The following is a 19741-nucleotide window of genomic DNA, read 5'->3' on the forward strand; positions in this document are numbered from 1 at the left end:
CAGGCAGAAGGACCGAAGTACACTGCTGAGGGGAGCAGCGGGCGGCAGGAGAGGTCTGCGCGCCATGTGGGACCCTCACCCAGAGGCCGGGGATCGAACCGGCGCTGCAGAGGCCGCGGGCAGCCTCGCAACCCAGCACTCAACCGCTGCGCCACCAGGGAGGCCCAGATCAGGGTTTTAAATAGACACGACTGTTATTTAGGTCAAAAGCCACTTAAGTAGCCATTGCTTCACTTGGTGAATAACACATTGTATTAGGTAATTTGAATTTGAATTTATTTGTTGTGTCACTAATTACTGACAGTATTTTGTTTAGCACAAGAGAATGGAATGTGGTTCAAAACTTAATATTTTCCTACTTGAGTTTAATTTATTCAATGATGACCAAACCTAAATCCAAGCATTGCCACTACCTGTAAATGATATGGATTCAGGATTAACCAATAGCTTCATGCCTTGTCATCTGACCTGACACACTTTCTTACTGGAAAATCAATTTATCGTGGTACTGGGAGAACTTTAAGGAGTTTGATATGAACCTATGTACTTGACTCTAAGAGTCCAAGTTTACTATTACTTGATAGATGCAGTGGAAGCCTAAAACTTTAGTGTCCAAGCCCCATTAATCTCTGAAAGTGGTGAGTTCTAAATACTTGCCAGCTATAATATTTCTTCAGAAGTGCAGCAGTTATCCTTTCCATTTGCTACTACTTCCATAGCAACTCTGGAAGACTTACTCATGCATCCCAAGTCAAAAAACCACTGAGGTAGGTAGGTTGTATGTTTTTTAAGAGACACTCTCGTGAAAAAATATATGTAGGAAGAGCTATAGTAGAAGATTCTGGGCAGAAATAGATTGTAATGGTTCTCTTGGAATTTTATCTCTAGATATGTCCACTCAGATTTTAGTCCATGTTACCCAGTTTCTGGTGTTGCCATTACCCCACCTACCCTCTGTTGCTTTGTAAATTTGCCTGGCCAAGTGTGGTTTCTTGTTACATTTATCCTTGGGATTTTATATTCTACTTTCATCATTTAACATTGTAACATAAGTATTTTCCACATCATTAAAAACCATTCAGAATTACTGTATCTAATTGCAAATTTCATTGCTGTATATACTGTAATTTACTTAACCATTCCCTGGGGTCTTCATTTAGATTGTTTACAATCATTTGTTACTATCAAGAAAGTGCTGGCGAACATTTTACACATAAAGATTTTTATCTGTACTTGAAAATATTTTCTTAGGTTCTTTCCCCAATACGGAATGACTATATTTAAAATAAAAAATATTTTAAATTCAAGTTTCTTTGAAGAAGGGTGGTATGATTTTTTCTCAGGAATGAATGAGTACATATTTCACCTCATCTTTGCCAACACTTCATTCCATCTATTCATATCCCAGGCTTGTGACACCCCCGACCCCAACCCTTTCACTCCCCCCCTAAGCCCCCCTCGGACTGCTTGACCCCCTTCCCTTCCGCCTCGGAACTGTCTTTAGTTTCGGCTTTTGCTGCATTACTCGTCGCCACTAGGCGGCGCGCTCCCCGCGGTCCCGCTCTGAGTCAGCCCTGGGCTTGGCCTATGGCCTGTATTGCTCCTACTTGCCACCAGGGGCGCCCTCCGCCGTCTTTCTGCACTTCGACCCTCGCGGTCCTTCATTATTCCGCGCTTGGCCCCTTCCCCTCGCTCCTCGTCCCCTTTCGCGCCTTACTCTGCACTTTACACACCCCTCCCCGCCCTTTACCTCTTACCTCGTCCATCCACACTGTCACCTCATCCGGCGTTTTCCCCGCATTATCCCTCTCTCTCGCTCCCTTCCTTTGCCGCGGGAGCCTCGCCTCCCTCGATTGTTCCGGGTCGCCCTCATCATTGCGTCATCACTAGGCGCCTTTCCTAAGGTCCCTGTTCTTGCACATTTGAAAAGTGTGTTCCATATATTGAATGAATTGATTAGCCATAAAATCCTAAGACTTTATTACCTTTAGAACTATGCAGGTACTGTTCGACGGCTTCTGGCATCGAAGCTCTATAGCACTGTGGTTCCCTGCAAATACTATTTGGATAAGTTTGGTGGGGATTGATCCTATAGATACATAGTATGATTAACTATTTGCTCTACGATACATCAAAGTAGAACCCTCTCCTAATTTATCCCACACCCTGAGGTCAAAGACTTTATAGAAAATAGTGGTGGTAACTAAGCTTAAATGCAGATGTCCCGTCATGTCTCCCCCTTTCTTTTTCCTTTTGCTGTTTTCTGCTCAGAAACCATATGAATATTTCTCATCCTAATGTACTACAAACAGTCCCAAGAATAGTTCCAGCTAGTATCCAGCCGTCCCCAAATATGATGCATTTTCTTGAAATGTTATTTATATGAAGAAAAATCAGTACATTCCCAAGTTCCTTGCTGAAGCTATCATATAACTGAGAAATGACTTCATCTTGAACTAGTACAAACTCCAAGGTGGAGATACAAGTAACAGGGATTCAAAGACAGGGAACACTTCAACACAAGTTTTCTAGATTAGATGACAAAACTGACAGAATGCATGCTTGTTTCCTCATCTCTCCAAGGTATATTCCTACCCAAATCAGAAGCCATTGCACCAACCCGAAGAGTATCTCTTGTGTAGAGAAGAAATCTTATGACACAACATGTACATCAAAATATGAAGATGATCATTGCTTTTTATTAAAATAAAGATGAGGAAATGCATAAAAAACAGGCAATAGGATATAAACTGAAGCATGAATTTTGATCAAAATGGGGATTTTTATTTTTTTTAACTTTTTTTTTTAAAGATTTATTGATGCATACAAGAGCTGAGGTACAGGCCAGAGGCATGGGGGGGAGATGCCTCATTGCTGAGGGGAGCAGCGGGCAAGATAGAAGAGGTCTGCTGCGCCATGTGGGTAGCTCCCTGGCCAGCCAAGGATCGAACTCATGCTGCAGAGGCTAAAGACAGCTTCATGGGTTGCGTTTTAACCCCTTGCACCACCAGGGAGTCCCAAAATGGGGATTTTTAAGTGCATGTTTGTTTCATGCAAATAAAATTTAGGTGCTTCCCAAGTCCCGATATCCAGGGACTATAATGATGCTCTCATATAGGAAATAATTTGAGAGAATCAGCAACTAGGATCTAAAACTACAGTGTGCCCACAACTCTGGCAGTGTGCTTTTCATGGGGATCCCAGTAAGAGCTATCATCAGTTGCTAAGGGTGTGATATTCCTGAACCACTGAGTATAATGCTTTACGCATATACAAGATAGTAATAAGTACAAATTAAACTAGTAAGTGTCTTGTCAATGTAGTTTTTGAAAGTTGGGGACAGCTGGATACTAGGAACTTTTTTTTCATCATAACTATGTTATTTTTCATCATACAGGTATCTTTGTATTACATACCACAAAGAATGTGAAATTTACAGAATCACATGGGTCTATGAGAAAATAGACCAGTATATTAAGTTAAATAAAATGTATGCTGCTGGAAAAAAGATCCTGGAGTATTTATCAATGGCATGGGTGTCAATTCTCATGCTCACGTAGTTGCTCTTCTGACTTTTCCTCTCTGAGGCCAGGGCTGGCTGTACCATTATCTTGTCTGGCTTCTCTCCATCATCTGGCATGTAGTTGCCCAAGTAGTTCACCTCCCCGTCGCTGTAGCTACCATCCAGCAGGACGGCTCGAAGATGAGGGAGCCCACAGGTGCAGGGAAGCTGTGAACAGACAACACACCCTGGGATGCAAACTCAGCTTCACCTCTCAGAAGCCCTTCTAAAAACACTGCAGGGGCGGAGGATGCGTTGTCTTTTTCTAGTTTCTTTTAGTCCCAGTTAGGTATAGGGATGGGAAATATTCTGCAATAGCTGGTATCTATTTTTGTTAAACTGAAGACTGTCAACTCTTAGGAAACAACACATTTATCATGATTAGATAACCATGAACTATTCTCCATGGTATCATAAAGTAATATGAGTCCTGATAAAAATGTTTACAGAGAACATTGTTGTGAGAGGGGATGAGGGGGAGGGAGAATGTGACAGGTTTGGCTTTGTGAAGCTAGTTTAATCCTACATGGTTAAACTATATAGTTAGAGTTTCTGGAAGAGATAACCACTGGGCTGCCAACAGGAGCAAGACAGCCTGGCGGGAAGGAAGGCGGGTCATCTGGGAAATGATGGGAGATGTATGAGCTCACATATGAAGGGAAATTTTCTAAAATCAAGGATGTGTTTCCTTGGAAGGATCTTTATTACACCTCTATGAATTATCATTTGTATCACTAAAGTATGAACACCACCAAGATTAAAGTGACCGTGTCTACATTAACTTGGCTTAGCAGTCCTTGGTATATGGTAGGTAGTCAACAAATGCTTACATAGCAATGAAAGATGTAACCTGGAGTAAACATAACACTTCTGAATATAATTTTTCTTGTTCTACACACCAACCCAGTAAAGTGGTAGAGGAGGGGGTGTCATTGTATAGAGGTCTGATCTGCCCGAAGTCAGAGCTACACCAGGCTGCTTCCCTGCGCGGACACTTCATGGTAAAGTCACCTTTGTCCGCAGCTTGCGTTCCTTCCGCTCCTGCGCCGTGGTCAGGTAGTTGACGGCTGCGTACTCCAGCACCGAGAGGAACACGAACACAAAGCTGACCCAGAGGTAGATGTCCACGGCCTTGACGTAGGAGACGCGGGGCATGGAGGCGTTCACGCCCGTGATGATGGTGGACATGGTCAGCACCGTGGTGATGCCTGCAAACAAACACAGAATGAGAGAAAGGCACGTTATCTTCACCAAACACAGGATGGCTTCATACCTCTGTTTTCCACCCCTCCTCTCCCTTCAGCCTAGAATATCTTCATCCCTGTCCCCCGGTCCAGCAAACAGGTACTTATCCTGCTCCTCTACCCGTCATGCCCACCCTGAACCCCCTCAGCAAGTTCACCTGCAAATTCATCACAGCAACTGCATGTTTTGTCTTTCTGCAGAACACCCAAGACATTACAGCAGGAAAATATTTCCATTCAACTGTTTAAAACAAACATTACATATGTGAGCAGGTATGTATGGTTTTTTGTGAGAGTCTCCAAAAGAGAAAGAAAAAAGCAGACAAGGCTTATTTTAATAGTTGTGTCCTTGTTGCTGATGTGTAGAACCCTGGAACCCTGGGACTGTAGGGTCAGTCAGCTCTCAGGCCTCTCTGGCAGCCACCCCCATCCTGGCCCTACCTGCCTATTCAACATTAGACCTTGAGGATTCAGAGGTCAAGATTAGCAAGGTTAATGTTAACTTCATTTATAGGAGACATATTTTTAAAAATAGAATGTGTATTTACTTAACATAGTAAATATTTAAGTGATGATAGAACAACTATTAAAGGACAGGGCATCTTTAGGGAAATGTGTCCAGGATTAAGCTCAAATTATTCTCAAAAAATTCGCTTGACAAACACCAACTCACAGGGCTCTGAGGTCATTTTAAGGCTCGGCTCCAATCCAGTTTCACTAAACCTGGATTTACCTTTCCAGTACTTGAAGTGTCTGAGCAATGGTAGTGTGTGTGATTGAGGGGGTACAATCATCCCAAAGTTGGGATGAGAGTGGCTAGCAAATATTGCTTGTGGAATGCTTACAAAGGAGGGATGCTTAGGCTTGAGTGTATGTAAGAATCACTAGGAAAGATTGTTCAAAATGCAGTTTACTGGTTCTCTCTGAGATTCTGATTCTACAGAAGCAATGAGACCCAGAAATCTTCATTTTCAACAATTTCACTCAGAGATTCTATCACAAAAATATGTTGGGCTACCTTTTGAAAACCCCTGTTAGAGAGCACCCCTGCGCAAGGACTGTCCACCCCAAATGAGGCTCAAACAAGACTAAAGGACCTGGAAACAGCTTTACTACATTAGTTTTTACTAATAGTATTTTATCTGCAATGAATAACTGGAAGGTTTTCCAAGTTATCATGTCAACAGAGGTTTAGTATCAATTTGAAATGAATGCTCTTATCTGGAAGGAATTGTATTTTCAGAGGACTGGAATTTGCACTCTTACCTAAGGGGACTCTGGCAGGCACAGCTCTGCGGTCGATCCAGAAGGACACCCAGGACAGCATGACCATCAGGGTGGCGGGGAAATAGGTTTGGAGCAAGAAGAAGAAGATGTGGCGACGCAACGTGAAGTTAATGTACAGACGGTTGTACCAGCCTGGGGACACAGGAAGAAAAGCAGACATACACCATAGCTGCACAGCTCCTTCATAAGAAAAATATATTCAGGGAATCATAAGTGCTTTAGACGCATCACCAGAACCTTACCACACCTTTATAAAGTGTTCTAGCATCATTGCTTGTTAACCCACACCGTGTGGGAGAATCCACTCTAAGTAATCTTTGACCTTGTCTTAGACACAAAAGAGATCCCTTGACCAGGTCTTTTAGATTCCTGTTACTCAAAATATGGGGTAGTGCCCAGCAGTGGGAGCAGCATCACCTAGGAACTTGTTAGAAATGCAGACTCTTGGGTCTTACCCCAGATTCACTGAACCAGAATCTCTTTTTAGTAATATTCCTCAGTGTGACATTACTTAGAATTGGGACTGTTAGAAGGTAATTATGCTATGAGTGTAAAACCCTCATGAATAGGATTATGTCCTTATAGAAGAGACCCCAAAGAGCCCTCTTGTCCCTTCTGTGATATGAAAGTATAAAGAGAAGCCAGCCATCTATGAACGAGGAAACAGGTACTCACTAGACACTGAGCCTGCTGGCACCTGGATCTTGGACTTTGCAGCCTCCAGAACAGTTGTTTAGGAGCCATGCAATCTATGGTATTTTGCAATAGGAATCTGAACAGACTAAGACAAGAAGGGAGGCTGCATACTAGGATCAAAGGAGCCAAGACTCAGGGGTGAGGGATGGAGAAATAGATGTGCTGCATTGGTGTGGTCTGCTGGAAGGAGAACAGTGCCCTCTGTTATAGTGTAAGATGAGCAAGACTGCAGCCATTTTGAGAAATAACTGCCATCTCAGAAAGGCACAGCTAGGTTTCGTTTCGGGGCAAAAACCACAAGCCAAGGGTAGACGAAACCTAGCTGGCACCATGAGAGCTATCCAATCAGGGTGGACCCTGCCCCAGGTGTGAAAAGTCCCCGCATCCTGTCAACAAAGTACAAAAACAGCTGGTTGCTCTAAGAAGGGGTCCCTCTCTCAACCTGGTGAGACTGCTGTGTCAGTACTCCAGGCAGAGTTGGGCCCTAGCTTAAGCTAGCAATAAAGCCTTTTTGCTTTTGCATCTCTGGCTCCGTGTGGTCTTTGGGAACCCCGGACAGAGTTGAGGTGCCAACTCCTAACAATAGATTAGAAAGACCAGAGCACTCAAAGACTTGTCCTTCCCATACATCAATCATGTAATGTTTTAGCAACAGAAGTTACATGAAGGTTTGAGAACATCCTCCTGAAAGGTGATAGTCAGGAGAGAGCAAGAGATAGAGCAGATGAGCCTCAGCTGTTTAAACAGCACAGTCTGCCAAGAGCGAGCCCACAGAGCAGGCCCTGGGGCCACAGGAGGTGGCAAGTCTTTCCAGACCCTTGGTTCAAAATAGGGCAACATTGTCCACTGGAACATGCACTAAGGTTGACAAGAACATCACCGGGAGGCCCTTGAATGCAGTACAGCAAGAGGTGATTGCTTAGGAGTGGAGACCTCAGAGGGGCTGGCTAAAGCAGGGAGAATGTGATGGCAAACAAGGGTTTCTTGTCTGTAGCGGAGGGGGTTCTGGTAATGATATGGGGGTGAGATGCCAGCTGCTAAACTAGCCATGTAATTATCTCAAATAACCCCCCTCCCTGGTTTATGTTTGAGTACTTATTAATATTTTCTATGTTCCCACTTCTGATGCTTTGGGTGGTATAAAAAAAAAATCACCTCCACCCAATGTTTGCTACCTCTAGACCTGATTTAAGAGCCTCATCTTTGGTTTCCAACGCATGTGACATGCAGATAACCAATTCACACCTTTCCTAAAACAGAGAATAGCCCACCACAGCCATGCTAGAGCCCCCTCTCCGGGGTCTTCCACACCCACCTGTGCTGCTGTAAAAGGCCAACCTCGTGGTGGTGTGGAACTCTTGAATGAGGAACTGGGAGAGGGAGATCCGCTCGTCTGCCTTTAAGGAGTCGTTGCCTTTTTTCCAGTACAGTATGAGGTCATCCTCGGTATAGGCATCTGAAAAGATGGGCCGCAGTGTTGTTAGGAGAGTGGATGCTCATGGGTCTGTGTGTGCGCGCTGGTTGAAGAATAACAGCCGCCACACCAAATGTGACAGCAAGCAAATGTGGATTTATTGAAGCAAGAGGAAGGAACTCGTGACAGCAGGGGGCCCTAGGGAGGACACCCGTTTACTCCAGCCTGTCTATGACTATATCCTGTCAGACTTCCTGTTGCCCAATGTGCCAGACTATTGATTAGGCACTAGGTGGCCAAGAAGTTTCGTGGTGGTTGTTTTTCTGTCCCCCAATTATCCTGTAACTGGATCTTACTCTAGGTGGGGGCTAGCTCAGCAACATTTCAGTAAAACACTTCTATTTTCCTGGGAGCTGTTTTATTCCTTCTGTTCTATATTGTTTAAAATCACTGTCCCATGTCTCAGCCTTTCCCAGTCCCCAAGTTCTCCTGGTGTCAGTTCCTCTCAGCAACAGTCATCCCGGGTGGGAAGGCAGGCCTCTGGTGGGGGATCTGTGGGAGTTTCCCTGCTCTTCCACACAAGCCATGAGATTGCAATATGATCATCTGAATAAACAAACTGCAGTCTAAACAAAGCAAGGCAAAATCCAAAAAGATGAAGTCAGTTCTCCCCAGTCTTCCAGAAGTCCTCAGAGCAAACCTCTCAAACCTAACTGCTCATAATTCTGGTGGAAGTGTTATAGAGCAACCCCGATATTAAACGGTAGGACAGGGAGAGGGTCAGCCCAAACCCCGCAAACCTGCCTATTCTAAATGGGTTCTGCCATCCGCCGCATCCACACAAAACATAGGAGACTTTAATGGGAAGGAACTTTAATAAAACTAGGAAACAATACAGGTAAGGCAAAGAGTCTAGTTTCTAAATGAAGCACCCAAAGTTACCCTTTCCCTCGTGGGTAAAAGTCCATCCAAATGGGATTGGTCCAGAACAAGGCCCCAAAGCCTGCCACAAGTCTAAAGCATCTTCCAGTGGGGACCCACAGCAAAGGGTCACAAACAACCGGACAAGCCCGGAAGGAAAAGAGCAAAATCAACATCAAGATAAAAGCTGCCATTGTCACCTCCCCACGGGTCTCACCCACATCTGTGTCACCCAGTCCACGACCAAAAGACAAGCACAGTTTCTTCACGTGTCTCTAGGCTCCATGTGCCTCCTCCAGGTCTCCTGGCTCCATCCTGCTTCCTTCCTTCCTCAGTCTCTTCTGCAGCTTCTCCTCTTCCTGCTCAGCTCCACCCTCCCTTGGGTGGGGCAGGGAACCTCCCCCTTTCCTGGGGACCACCCTGTTGCAGAAGGGTTCAATCCACAATTTAATTTGCCATTTTTAGGTTCAACTGTAGGAAGCACTATTTTTAAATATCAGAAATAAATACCCACCATTGCAAATGGATGGAAGGGTGAGTAATCTAGCCCTTTTCTTCCTTCTTTCAAGTATAATGATGCATTCACTAATGTTTACCTTTAAACAGCCTCAGGCAAGAAGGGCTGCATAATAGCAATGAAGGGTCCTTCCAAAGACAGAGCAGAACAAAACCTTTCTCTGCAGTCCTCCAGTTGTTCCTCTGGAGCAAAATCCAAAATCCAAGTGATTCCCCTTGAGAATCAATCCTCTAGGCTACCATCACCCCGCCCACTTTAGGGGCTCACACTTATTACCCCAATTTGGACAAAACCTACCTGTAAGTCCTGGACTGAACTGAGGTAAAACACAACGGAGCTGCAGGTCTAGGCTGATCATGTGTAAACATTTCTTTCCAGTGCTCTCTGATGCTGTTTTATTTCTGTTTTCTAACCTTTGACCTGTGTGAGATCAGTTGCATGTGTCCCCAGGGTTTGGCTGTAAAACCCAGGTATCCAGTGACCTACCAACCTACTGTTGCTGTGAAGATGCTCTTTAGAGGTGACACCTACAACCAGTGCACTTTATTCAGTATAATCTGGGTGGACCTGATCCAATTAACTGAAGGGCTTTAAGAGCAGATCTGAGTTTCCCTGAGGAAGAAGAAATTCTGCCTGTAGACAGCAGGGTCAGTGCCCCAGCATGTTTCCCCCGAGCCTGCTCTGCAGATGTCAGACTAGCCATGCCAGCCAACCCTCAGCCCACTGTGAGCCATTCCCTTGTACTAAGTCTCCTACTGTGGCTGGCTGCGCCTGAGTGTCTCAACCACCACTCAGGCTCACAATGGCGGTTTCCCTGTGCAATTGTTGCCAAATTTATTTTTTCCAAGAAAGCCTTTCCTCAGTGGAAATCTTACTCAGAAAAGCAATAAAATAGATCAAAACTGTGGTTGGCTTGAAAGGAGACCTGCCTTTGCTGACCCTTCTTTTACTGCCACCCAATACATACACAAAAGAGCTGTTGCCTAAGGGAACTGTGAAACATGCATATTCCACAGAACAAAGTTTCAAACTATTGCCACAGGCCATTGAAAGAATCAATTATGGGAATAGAAGGTCTTCGTCCCAAATTGGTTCCTAATTTTAAAAAGTACGCTGGATTTTAGCTTTGATCTAAAAGATTACTTTTAAAGCACAGCCATGAAGAAGGAACATATGCCAATTCTGCTGCTGAATTCCACAGAATGACTTATGAGCTGTGACCTGATGTCTGTACAAGTCTACTCACAGCTTTCAATCTCCAGCGAGCACGTTTGTGTGTCCAGGGGAAATCGGCTGAAGTCCATGTTGCATATGGCAGTCACTGTAACCCTAGAAAGAAAAAGACAAAATCCAGGTTTTCAGGGGCTGCAGAACAGAAGTGTAAGAAAGACCTCCATTTCCTTCCAGTGTAACTGCCTCCTCCCTATAATTCATAGTCAATGGGCTGGGAATTAGGTAAATCATGGACTTACTCTTCAGTGTTTATGTCTGACCTCAGGATCAGTGTGAAGCAAAGAGAATGTGTTCACCAACTCCTATCACATTCAAGCATTTTAAAGAAGTAACGGTCTCAACGATTTAAGAATGTGAAATAAAAACTCAAATGATGTGGTTTAACAGAAATCATTGGCGCATATATTCTTTTATTTTAGATAAATACAAGTTGTTCTGTTCTTTTGTGATTTTACTGATAGTCAATATTTGTGCACAATGTTACATAAATAATATTAGCATCTTTTTTTTTTTTACAATGTTAGTATTTGTATATTGTTAGTACTACTAGTGGGCATAGGTGTTTTTAGTGGATAATTCCATGCAATAATGGAAAAACACACTGGAAGATCTTATTGTACCAATGAGCAAGCACTTGCTGACATCTAATGGTTTTGTTTCAGGCTACTGCATCAGAGGATAAATAAATACAGATCATTAGTCATAGATGAAAGATCTTCCAACCAGTGGAAAATTCATTGCAGGGCACGATTAATGGTCATGGACTAGTACTGAACATACTTTTTCCCTTTCATTCACATAAATTGGTTCTGGAAATTCTCTGGATAATTCATGGCCCAAAAGGGAAACAAACATTTTTAATGTAAATGAAAATTTTAAGGAAAGGAACTTTTTTAAAACTAAGTTATCCAAATATTTGCCTTATTCCCTCCCCCCACATTCTATTTCAGTGAGGAATGCTTGTGTTCTCAGAGGATTGCTAGCAAATGGGTAGTTTCACCTCCCCTAGAAATCCTGACAAAGAGGGTGTGTTGGGTGGTGGGTTCAGAGTGGCAAATGACTTGAACACCTAATGGGTGGGCTTCCCTTTCCATGGGTGCATCACCAGCAAGAAAGAAAACATGAACCAAGGTTGGGAACTCTTGGAGCTAACTCTGGGGACATGACATGTCAAATGCAGGAAGTATTTGCTGCAAAAAAGGACTGAATAGCTCCTCTCTTTGTATCAGGTACAAGAACAGATGTTTTTTGAATCACCGACTCATGAGACTGGTTCTTTGCACTCAACTTGATGCTTTTCCACTTGTAACTCACATGTTGAACTAGCAGTCTGTGGTGTAGTCTAACCCAGCTTAGGACAGTGACTTAATATCATTCATCTTTATGCCCCAGACCTTAAGGTAGGACCTGGCAGAGTTTTTATTTGCACATCTCTGGAGTCACCCTCACACCCTGAGAAGTCTTAATAGAAATCTGTTGAGTGAATCAATGAGTAAATGAGGTTAAATAATGATATATTTGAATGTATTTTAGGAGTTAACGTGTTGCTGACAGTATTGACAATACCCAACCACTCCATGTTTCCCCCCAAATAAACCTAAAATTGGTAGTCTTCAGTAATGTAAGCCTTTTTATTTCATTTAAATCAAACAAACTTATGATAATATTTGAAATGAAAAATTCAACATCTGTTTTTTGCTACTGGGTGGTTCACTGACTTGATCCTGAACATACAGGGGGGTTTTCATTCTCTTGCTTTCTCTGTTCTGCCCCCTGTGTGTACATCCCATGGTATGCTGGAGTAGATGTTATTGGCTCATGAGAGCTGATTGCTAGATTGTCAGGAAGTTTGCAAACATAGTCATTATTAAAAATTAAATTAATAAACTTAAAATTGAATATGTTACATTAAACATAAGAAACATAAGAAATTCTCAAAATGCATCACCTCCTAAGTATTTAACTACTTTTTACTATTGTCTGCACTGAAGTTGGTAATACCATTGTGTTCACACGGAAATGCATGGCAGGACACCATTATGTAGAATTTTCAGCTCTGCTTTGGTGACATCAGTTTGGTAACTTCATCAGTCAGAACAGGAAAATTTACACTACAGAAATAGGAAAATGCTGCAAATCAGGGCTTGCTTTGTTGTTCTATTGAATGTCTAGATTTAAGAAAGTGATTGTCTAGACTTAAGAAAGCAGATGAACCATAAAATTGCATCATGTCTATCACCATTACATGTGAATAATACTAAACATTGAAGAAATATTCTTCTGACATTTGATAGCTATTACCCAGTTCAGCAAAGAAGTTAATATAACTTTGATGAATAAGTGAAGTACCTACATAATTTTTCTTTATTTCACTTTTGTCTTATTAACATAAATAACATAAATAAAAAACTCAACCAACATTTATCAGATCTGCCCTCACTTGTCAGGTAAAGGAGCAAATGCTTATAAACATTTATGTATAATCTGATTTTTTAAAAATATATATATATTTTTTAAAGATTTATTTATTTATTTATTTATTTATACAAGCACTGGATATAGTCAGAAGAGCGGGAGGGTGAGAGAATTCACCAGAGCCAGAGCAGGGAGCAGAACAGGCAGAAGGACCGAAGTACACTGCTGAGGGGAGCAGCCGGCGGCAGGAGAGGTCTGCAAGCCATGTGGGACCCTCACCCGGTGGCCTGGGATCGAACCAGCGCTGCGGAGGCTGCGGGCAGCTTCGCAGCCCAGCGCTCAACCGCTGTGCCACCAGGGGAGGCCCTATAATCTGATTTTTGTAGCACTATTATGGGCAATAGAATTACAAAAAACGATAGCAGGATTTTATAAATAGCAAATCATCTTCTTTGGTACTGGCTGCAAAAGCAAGATGACAAAGGGAAGTCATTATTTGAAAAGCATAGTAGGACACACACACTATTAAAAGCCAGAAAGCAAAATTGTAGTGGAACCAATGATTTTCTTGTTTTAGTCAAATGATTTGCCTCTCTCCCCATGTTCCAGGTGTAAAGGATGCTGCAGGGAAAAGGCTCAGAAGGAGGGCGAAGGGCCCTACCTGAGGCTGTAGAGCACTGTCCCGTCGGGCTGGACCCGTAGCATGACATTGTCTGTGGTGGTGTCATGGATGAAGGAGCGCTTGGAGTGCACGAAAAACATGTCGGGGACCCAGATATTCTTCACCAGCCGCCCGTCAAACGTCATGCTGAGGTTGTTGGTGCTGGGGAAAGACAACCTCTCGTCCTTCCAGTAGTGCCGCAGATAGAGGGTCATGGTGAAGTCCTGCAGGCAGAAGGGCAAGAGGGGAATCAGCAGGACATTCTGCACCCCTGTGGTGCCCTCGTCTGTCTGGAAAGGAAAGTGAGCTGTGTGAGGTCTTACCTTGCAGTTCCTGGGGTTTACCTCAGTAGGAGGAAGAGAACTTTGCAGAGGAGGAACTTAGCCAGGGTCCTCTATAGGGGGTGTCCCTGCACCCCACCCAGTCCCCTAGCATTGGCCTCTACACTCAGAAGGCAGCTGCTGCCAGCACTGTGACCTCTGCCTAAAGGCCCTGGGCCCACAGGCGGCAAGCAGGCAGTGTCAGTGCATCAATACCTCTGGAAGCAACCCCCAACAGAGTGGAGTTGAGTCAGGGAGGGGGTGCTACATAAGTACCCCAACACCCTGGGCTCTCAGTTGAGATAGCCCTGAAGTTGGTAGTTGTTTTGTGCTTCCTTAACTTCCCTGTGTCACCGCCCCACTCTCTTCTGTTTCCTGGGATCATCTCCCAAGTAAAATACTTGAGCTAGATGCTTGTCTTAGTTTGGGAACCCAAACTAAGATAAGGCCCTAGAAAGTCCTCTAAGGCAAGCAGTTGTAGAATTGTTCATTTTTTATCTAAGCCCACGAAAAAAAATTTTAAGACACACTTTTTCTTCTTCTGCATTTGCACAACCAGACACAGAATCCACACTAGCAGATGTGTCTGGTTACTTGGCAGCGGAAACCTCAGATTCACTGTTTATGTTTGAGAGTCTCTGCCCAAAGAATGCATCCCTGTGGCAAGAGCCTGGGCACTAGATGGGGAAAGATCAAGGCAATCAGCTGGCTCGGTTTCATACCAGTTGGGTAGTTTTGGGCAAGTATTTTAACCTTCCTGAGTCATCTGTAAAATGGGGGTGGATGTCCACACTACCTGGAGAGTTGTGAGACCCAGTGAATTCAGGCATGCCAGCTCCTGGCCCACATAAGTCCTGTGTGGATGCCTCTGGCCATGATCTCAGTCAGAGAAACACTTACCATGTCAACCTCTGAGATGCTGTCCAAGCTCTCTACCTGCACATCCACACCAACAGGAATAGCCGGGCCTGAGGACAGAGCATGGCAAGAGCATTTATTGCTTTTAGTTTTACTTTTACTATTGGAATAGATCAGTATAAAAGTTCCTCTGGAGCCTTCTTATCTTGTCAGATTTGAAGGTTTGGTGGTCCCACATGCCAAGCTGAAATAAAATAAAAGATAAAATGATGCAATCATGGGCTGGATCCCTGGAATATTCCAGTAAAGGTCAAAATAAATTTTTTTTAGTCTGAATCATCCAGGTGATCCTGGATGATTAATAGATAACATTTCTCCTTGGCTACACATTCTGATCTAAAGGTACAGTGAAGACATAAGTGAAAGCTGGGTCTGACCTGAGGAGCTAATCCTTATATGAGGCTACCCACTTTATGCTTCATATTTACCTCCTGATTTTGTGCCTTATTTCATCATGGAAGCCAATCTCTGGCACAAAAAAGAAACTGCTTGGTAAACATGCATCCAGAATCAAAGTCATACTCAGATCATTGAACAAACCTACACATCTGCATCTTCACCGCATGATGGAACAGCTTCTGGAGGGGACATGATGGACCAGGGTAGCCTTGGAAATATTAGATTTTTTTTTGCATTTCTAGGCTATTCAAATTTAATATTCATAAAGAGTAAGAAAGCACTATAAAGGGAGTAGATTCCTGCTCATTTCCCTCCCTGAGTTCTGGCAGAGTGTAATCATGGAATATACTTGGATCATCAAGGAGTGAAGGGTGGGTTTGGGTATAACACCAGAGTATGGACTAGATAGAGACCCCTTCCAGAACCTGCTTGTTCTTTAGGCAAAGGTAGCTGGAAGAAATAAAAGACATGAGAATGAGTTCTAATGTAAATATTTTTCCAGGAAAAAGAAACCCATAGAGGAAAAAAAAAATCCTATCTGACACTTAGGGTTGAGATGTGGCAGCTGCACCCTAAGCTTGCAAGGGCTTTGGTATCCTTCTGCAGTAAATCATTATTTTCTCAAGCTATTTTTATTTAATTAAACCCAGCAGACCACACTCTGACCTCAGATATGTACCCAGAGCTCTCTTTGCTAGCTCCCAGAAAGTAAATTTAGTTCAAGGTTATTTCAGACCATTTTCTGCAGGCAGCTGCAAAGGGAGGAGATTACTGTCCCTTTTCCTCCCCTCGCCTGGTCTTCCCCTTGCCCTTCCACAGACAGCTGCTGGGCTCCTGATCCTAAGCCATCCTTGTCAGGAGTGGTGGTTCGAGGACAACTCAGCTGGGCTAACCTGGCCCCCCGAAACTATGCTCAGCAGAGCCCAGGAGAGACTGGGCAGGGCAGGTGCAGATTTGAACGTTTGGTGGTCCCACATGCCAAGCTGAAATAAAATAAAAGATAAAATGACGCAATCATGGGCTGGATCCCTGGAATATTCCATGGCCTGAGACATCCACACAGGACACAGGGCAGACGCTGTGCTTTATGCCTTGTGCTTTATGAGGCAGGCCTGGTCAGGGAAGAGTGAAGTTCTTGGCTTGGTTTCTGCCAATGGACAGTTAGACCCCAAGAAAGAAGATGATGCCCAGAGGGCACAGCTCCTACCTCCAAAGCCAGGCCTCATGCTGAAGTCATGGTCATCTATCCTCAGAAGCTGCTCTGACTTTGTCAGTGGAGATTTGGTGATGTCAGGACTTCGTTTCAGAATTGGACTGCCAAGGGAGAAAAATACAGATTGATCATGTATTACAAACAAGTCAGATTAAAAACAAAGAAACAAAAAGCCGTGTGCATTCAGACTCAATCCTGATAGGTTTGCTGGAATGTGTTATTTCCCTTTTTGAGTTATTGCATGTCCCTTTTTCCTTTTTCTGGGTTACTTGAGAAATGAACTGTCCCAGAAGGTCCAAGATAGTAGTTTAGGAGTGGTGAAGAGTTTTAAAAATACCAATGCCCAAGTCCCACATCCAAGATTCATATTTCAGCAGCCAAAGAATGAGGCCTAGAAATTGGTATTTTTAAAAAAGCTTCCCAGATAATTTTCATGTGTAACCAAGGCTGAGAAGTGCTGGTCCCACAAAGTGCCTTTGCCATTTGGGGAGGACTTGAATGGCAGGGCAGATGGGAAACCCATGAAAGCCTTTTGATGAGCATTTTCCTAGGTGAAGATGTTGGGATGAGCTAAGTCTGGAGAGAAGGCTGCTACCTGGGCGACAGGCCATCACAGTTAGTGGTCAGCAGGGCGGAATGAGGCCAGAGGCCACCAGGGGCAGCATCTTCTTCCTCTCCAGCACCTCACCCTGTGCTGATCCCCCAGGGACTCTCAAACATATCAGTTGACTGAAGGAAGAAATCAACCCCTTAGATGGGGACCTGAAAAAGGAGGTGGAGGGATCCAAATAGAAAGCTGGAATGGAAATTGAGCCTGGCCCAGATTTACTTTGACTTTGGGTCAGCCTGAAACAGAACTAGTCCCACATAGCAGAAAGCTGGATTTCTTTTCAAATTAATAAACATTTCTAACTTCTCATCATTTTCACCAGGGATAAAGAAAACTGAAGTTCAGTTTAGACCTGTGGCTGATAAAGAACTAAGAGTGAAGCCCACCCTACTGCCTCCTATCAGTAAAGAGAGAGTGCCGGATTAGCTTTTCTCCAAATGTCCTTTTTTATTGATGTGTGTCGGGCACACAGTGTGCAGGCATGCACTGACATTACCATGGGAGCTGCCTGGTGAGGCCAGTGGGGAAGAAACAGCCTGGTTCTATCTGAGCCCTCACTGGGCCCCCTGACTGATCCAGCCAGGGCAGCAGGGACTCCACCGGCAACCTGCAGGCTGCTGACATGCAGGCAGGTCCATCCCTGCACCCTCCGTATTTGCTAAAGGGGACAACCTAATGATCTTCTAGCCAAACAGCTTGAAGAAAGATGCTTTGTTTTCTTTAAAAAGATTTTACAAGGGATCCACACATCTTGCAGAAATAATTAGAACAGAATCATTCTCACTAATTAGAGGTCCCATTGGTTATTTGAGAATTCACAATTTGTTCAACCTAGGATGCAGACATCAAATAATTGCCCTTTTAAAAATGTGCATACATTCTTTTTCAAAATCTGTCTTTCACCTAGGACAATTCATAAGAGATTTAAGAATGTGCATTGGTAGCACATTTTAAAAGAAAGCATAATTACTATTTCCTAATAGGGGAAAACAAGAGAACAAAGGGAAAAGGAGAAAAAAAATCCACATAAAACACAGTATGATTCCAGAACAATACTACAAACTTACTTTGCACGCCCTCATCCCCTAAATCCTTTGTTCCTAAAAGTGCACTCACCTGCCTTTCTTAGACATCTCGTGTACTTCTCTTCCTGGCCAATGCACTCTGCTTCCAGTGGCCAAAACCCATCCCCACCACAAAAGGAAGATGCCAACTTTCATATTCTGGACAGCCAGTTTGGGTTTCCAGACAGTTCTCTCAAGAAATAGGAAAAAGGAAAAGGGTGTTCTTTTTCTCTCTTATGACATTATTGGTGTGTTCATTATTAGAAGGATGTTTACTCATGCAAGGGGAAAAAAAATCAATCCACAGTATGTAATCTGAAGAGCAGGAGAAAGCAATTTCCACTAAACCTATAAATCCTCCTACGTCAGATGTCAGGGATTTTCTGAACTGCGGTTAAAGTCCTGTGTCCCTGTCACACAATTGTTTTGGCCAGTCTAAATTAGTTCATCGTTAGAAATAGTGAACCTGTTAGCAGAGGTCTATATTTTCTGGCCCGATAAATAGAAGGAAGTGAAAACAGATCAAAGAAATTTCCAAAGTGAGAAAGGCAGAGGGGCTGAAATGCTTATGTGCCAATGTTAATGAACTCCTCTCCTCCCTGGATCTATTTTAAGCTTTCAGCCATTATTATTTGCTTCAGCTGAGGGCTGGATTTGGCCATCTCCCGCCCCCACTCCTTCCTGTGGCTGAATCCCTGGAATCTCAGGACACTACCCGGCAGGAATGTCCAGATGGCTGAAGTTGGGAAAGCAAGGGGACAAGAGGCTTCTTGTGTCTTTCTTTCGCACAAAAAGAACTCCATTTATCAGTTGTACTATTTGTATTATGAACTATATCGGACTTTTCACATTCTCAAAATACCAGTAATAAATTAGCAGTAACTATGAAGTCTGTGTTATGTATAAGCAGTTTCAGGGGGGTGTTTTATTTTGGTTTGGTGCAGTTCAAAGACTCTTTTATCAGCAAAGGCTAGAGTGTGTATCTTCAACAAAGAAGAGCACTCTCAGGACCTTACAGGAGTATGCCGCAGGGTACTTCAAGCTTTGGACTCCTTAAAGCTCAGCTGACTGGGCTTGAATAACTTCCAGAGCATATTGGTGGACTGAGTCAGGATTTCCAGGACTCTCTATAGCCAAAAAAGCAGTCAGTTGCATAAAACTGCTAACCCAAATTTCATCGGAAAAAAGAATTAATTACAACGGCTATACAAATTGATGGGGGAATTTTTTCAAGGTTATTTGGACTCCTGTTGATTTGTTGTGATGT

The 19741-nt window shown here is 43.5% G+C and overlaps 1 protein-coding gene and 1 long non-coding RNA gene across 2 annotated transcripts in view; both read right to left on the bottom strand.

Moving 5' to 3' along the window:
* Positions 1–1892, bottom strand: part of LOC129146487 (uncharacterized) — a 34577-nt gene extending 32685 nt beyond the window's left edge. Inside the window, exon 1 of the long non-coding RNA XR_008553281.1 lies at positions 1758–1892. This is a non-coding gene — a long non-coding RNA (uncharacterized LOC129146487). The remainder of the gene's footprint in view (positions 1–1757) is intronic.
* An 804-nt stretch (positions 1893–2696) lies between these two features.
* On the bottom strand, positions 2697–19105 carry GABRR1 (gamma-aminobutyric acid type A receptor subunit rho1). The gene is made up of 9 exons (XM_037520099.2): positions 18527–19105; positions 16795–16901; positions 15171–15238; positions 13951–14174; positions 10888–10970; positions 8105–8245; positions 6073–6225; positions 4574–4770; positions 2697–3730 (listed from the first exon to the last, which is right to left on the bottom strand). The coding sequence occupies exons 1-9, from the start codon at positions 18628–18630 to the stop codon at positions 3452–3454; spliced, it is 1356 nt and encodes a 451-aa protein (XP_037375996.1). The 5' UTR covers positions 18631–19105; the 3' UTR covers positions 2697–3451.
* Between the last annotated feature and the right edge of the window lie 636 nt (positions 19106–19741).

This window comes from Talpa occidentalis, unplaced genomic scaffold (genome assembly GCF_014898055.3).
Source record: "Talpa occidentalis isolate TD23 unplaced genomic scaffold, MPIMG_talOcc4v2.1 talOcc4.2, whole genome shotgun sequence".
NCBI classification, from domain to species: domain Eukaryota; kingdom Metazoa; phylum Chordata; class Mammalia; order Eulipotyphla; family Talpidae; genus Talpa; species Talpa occidentalis.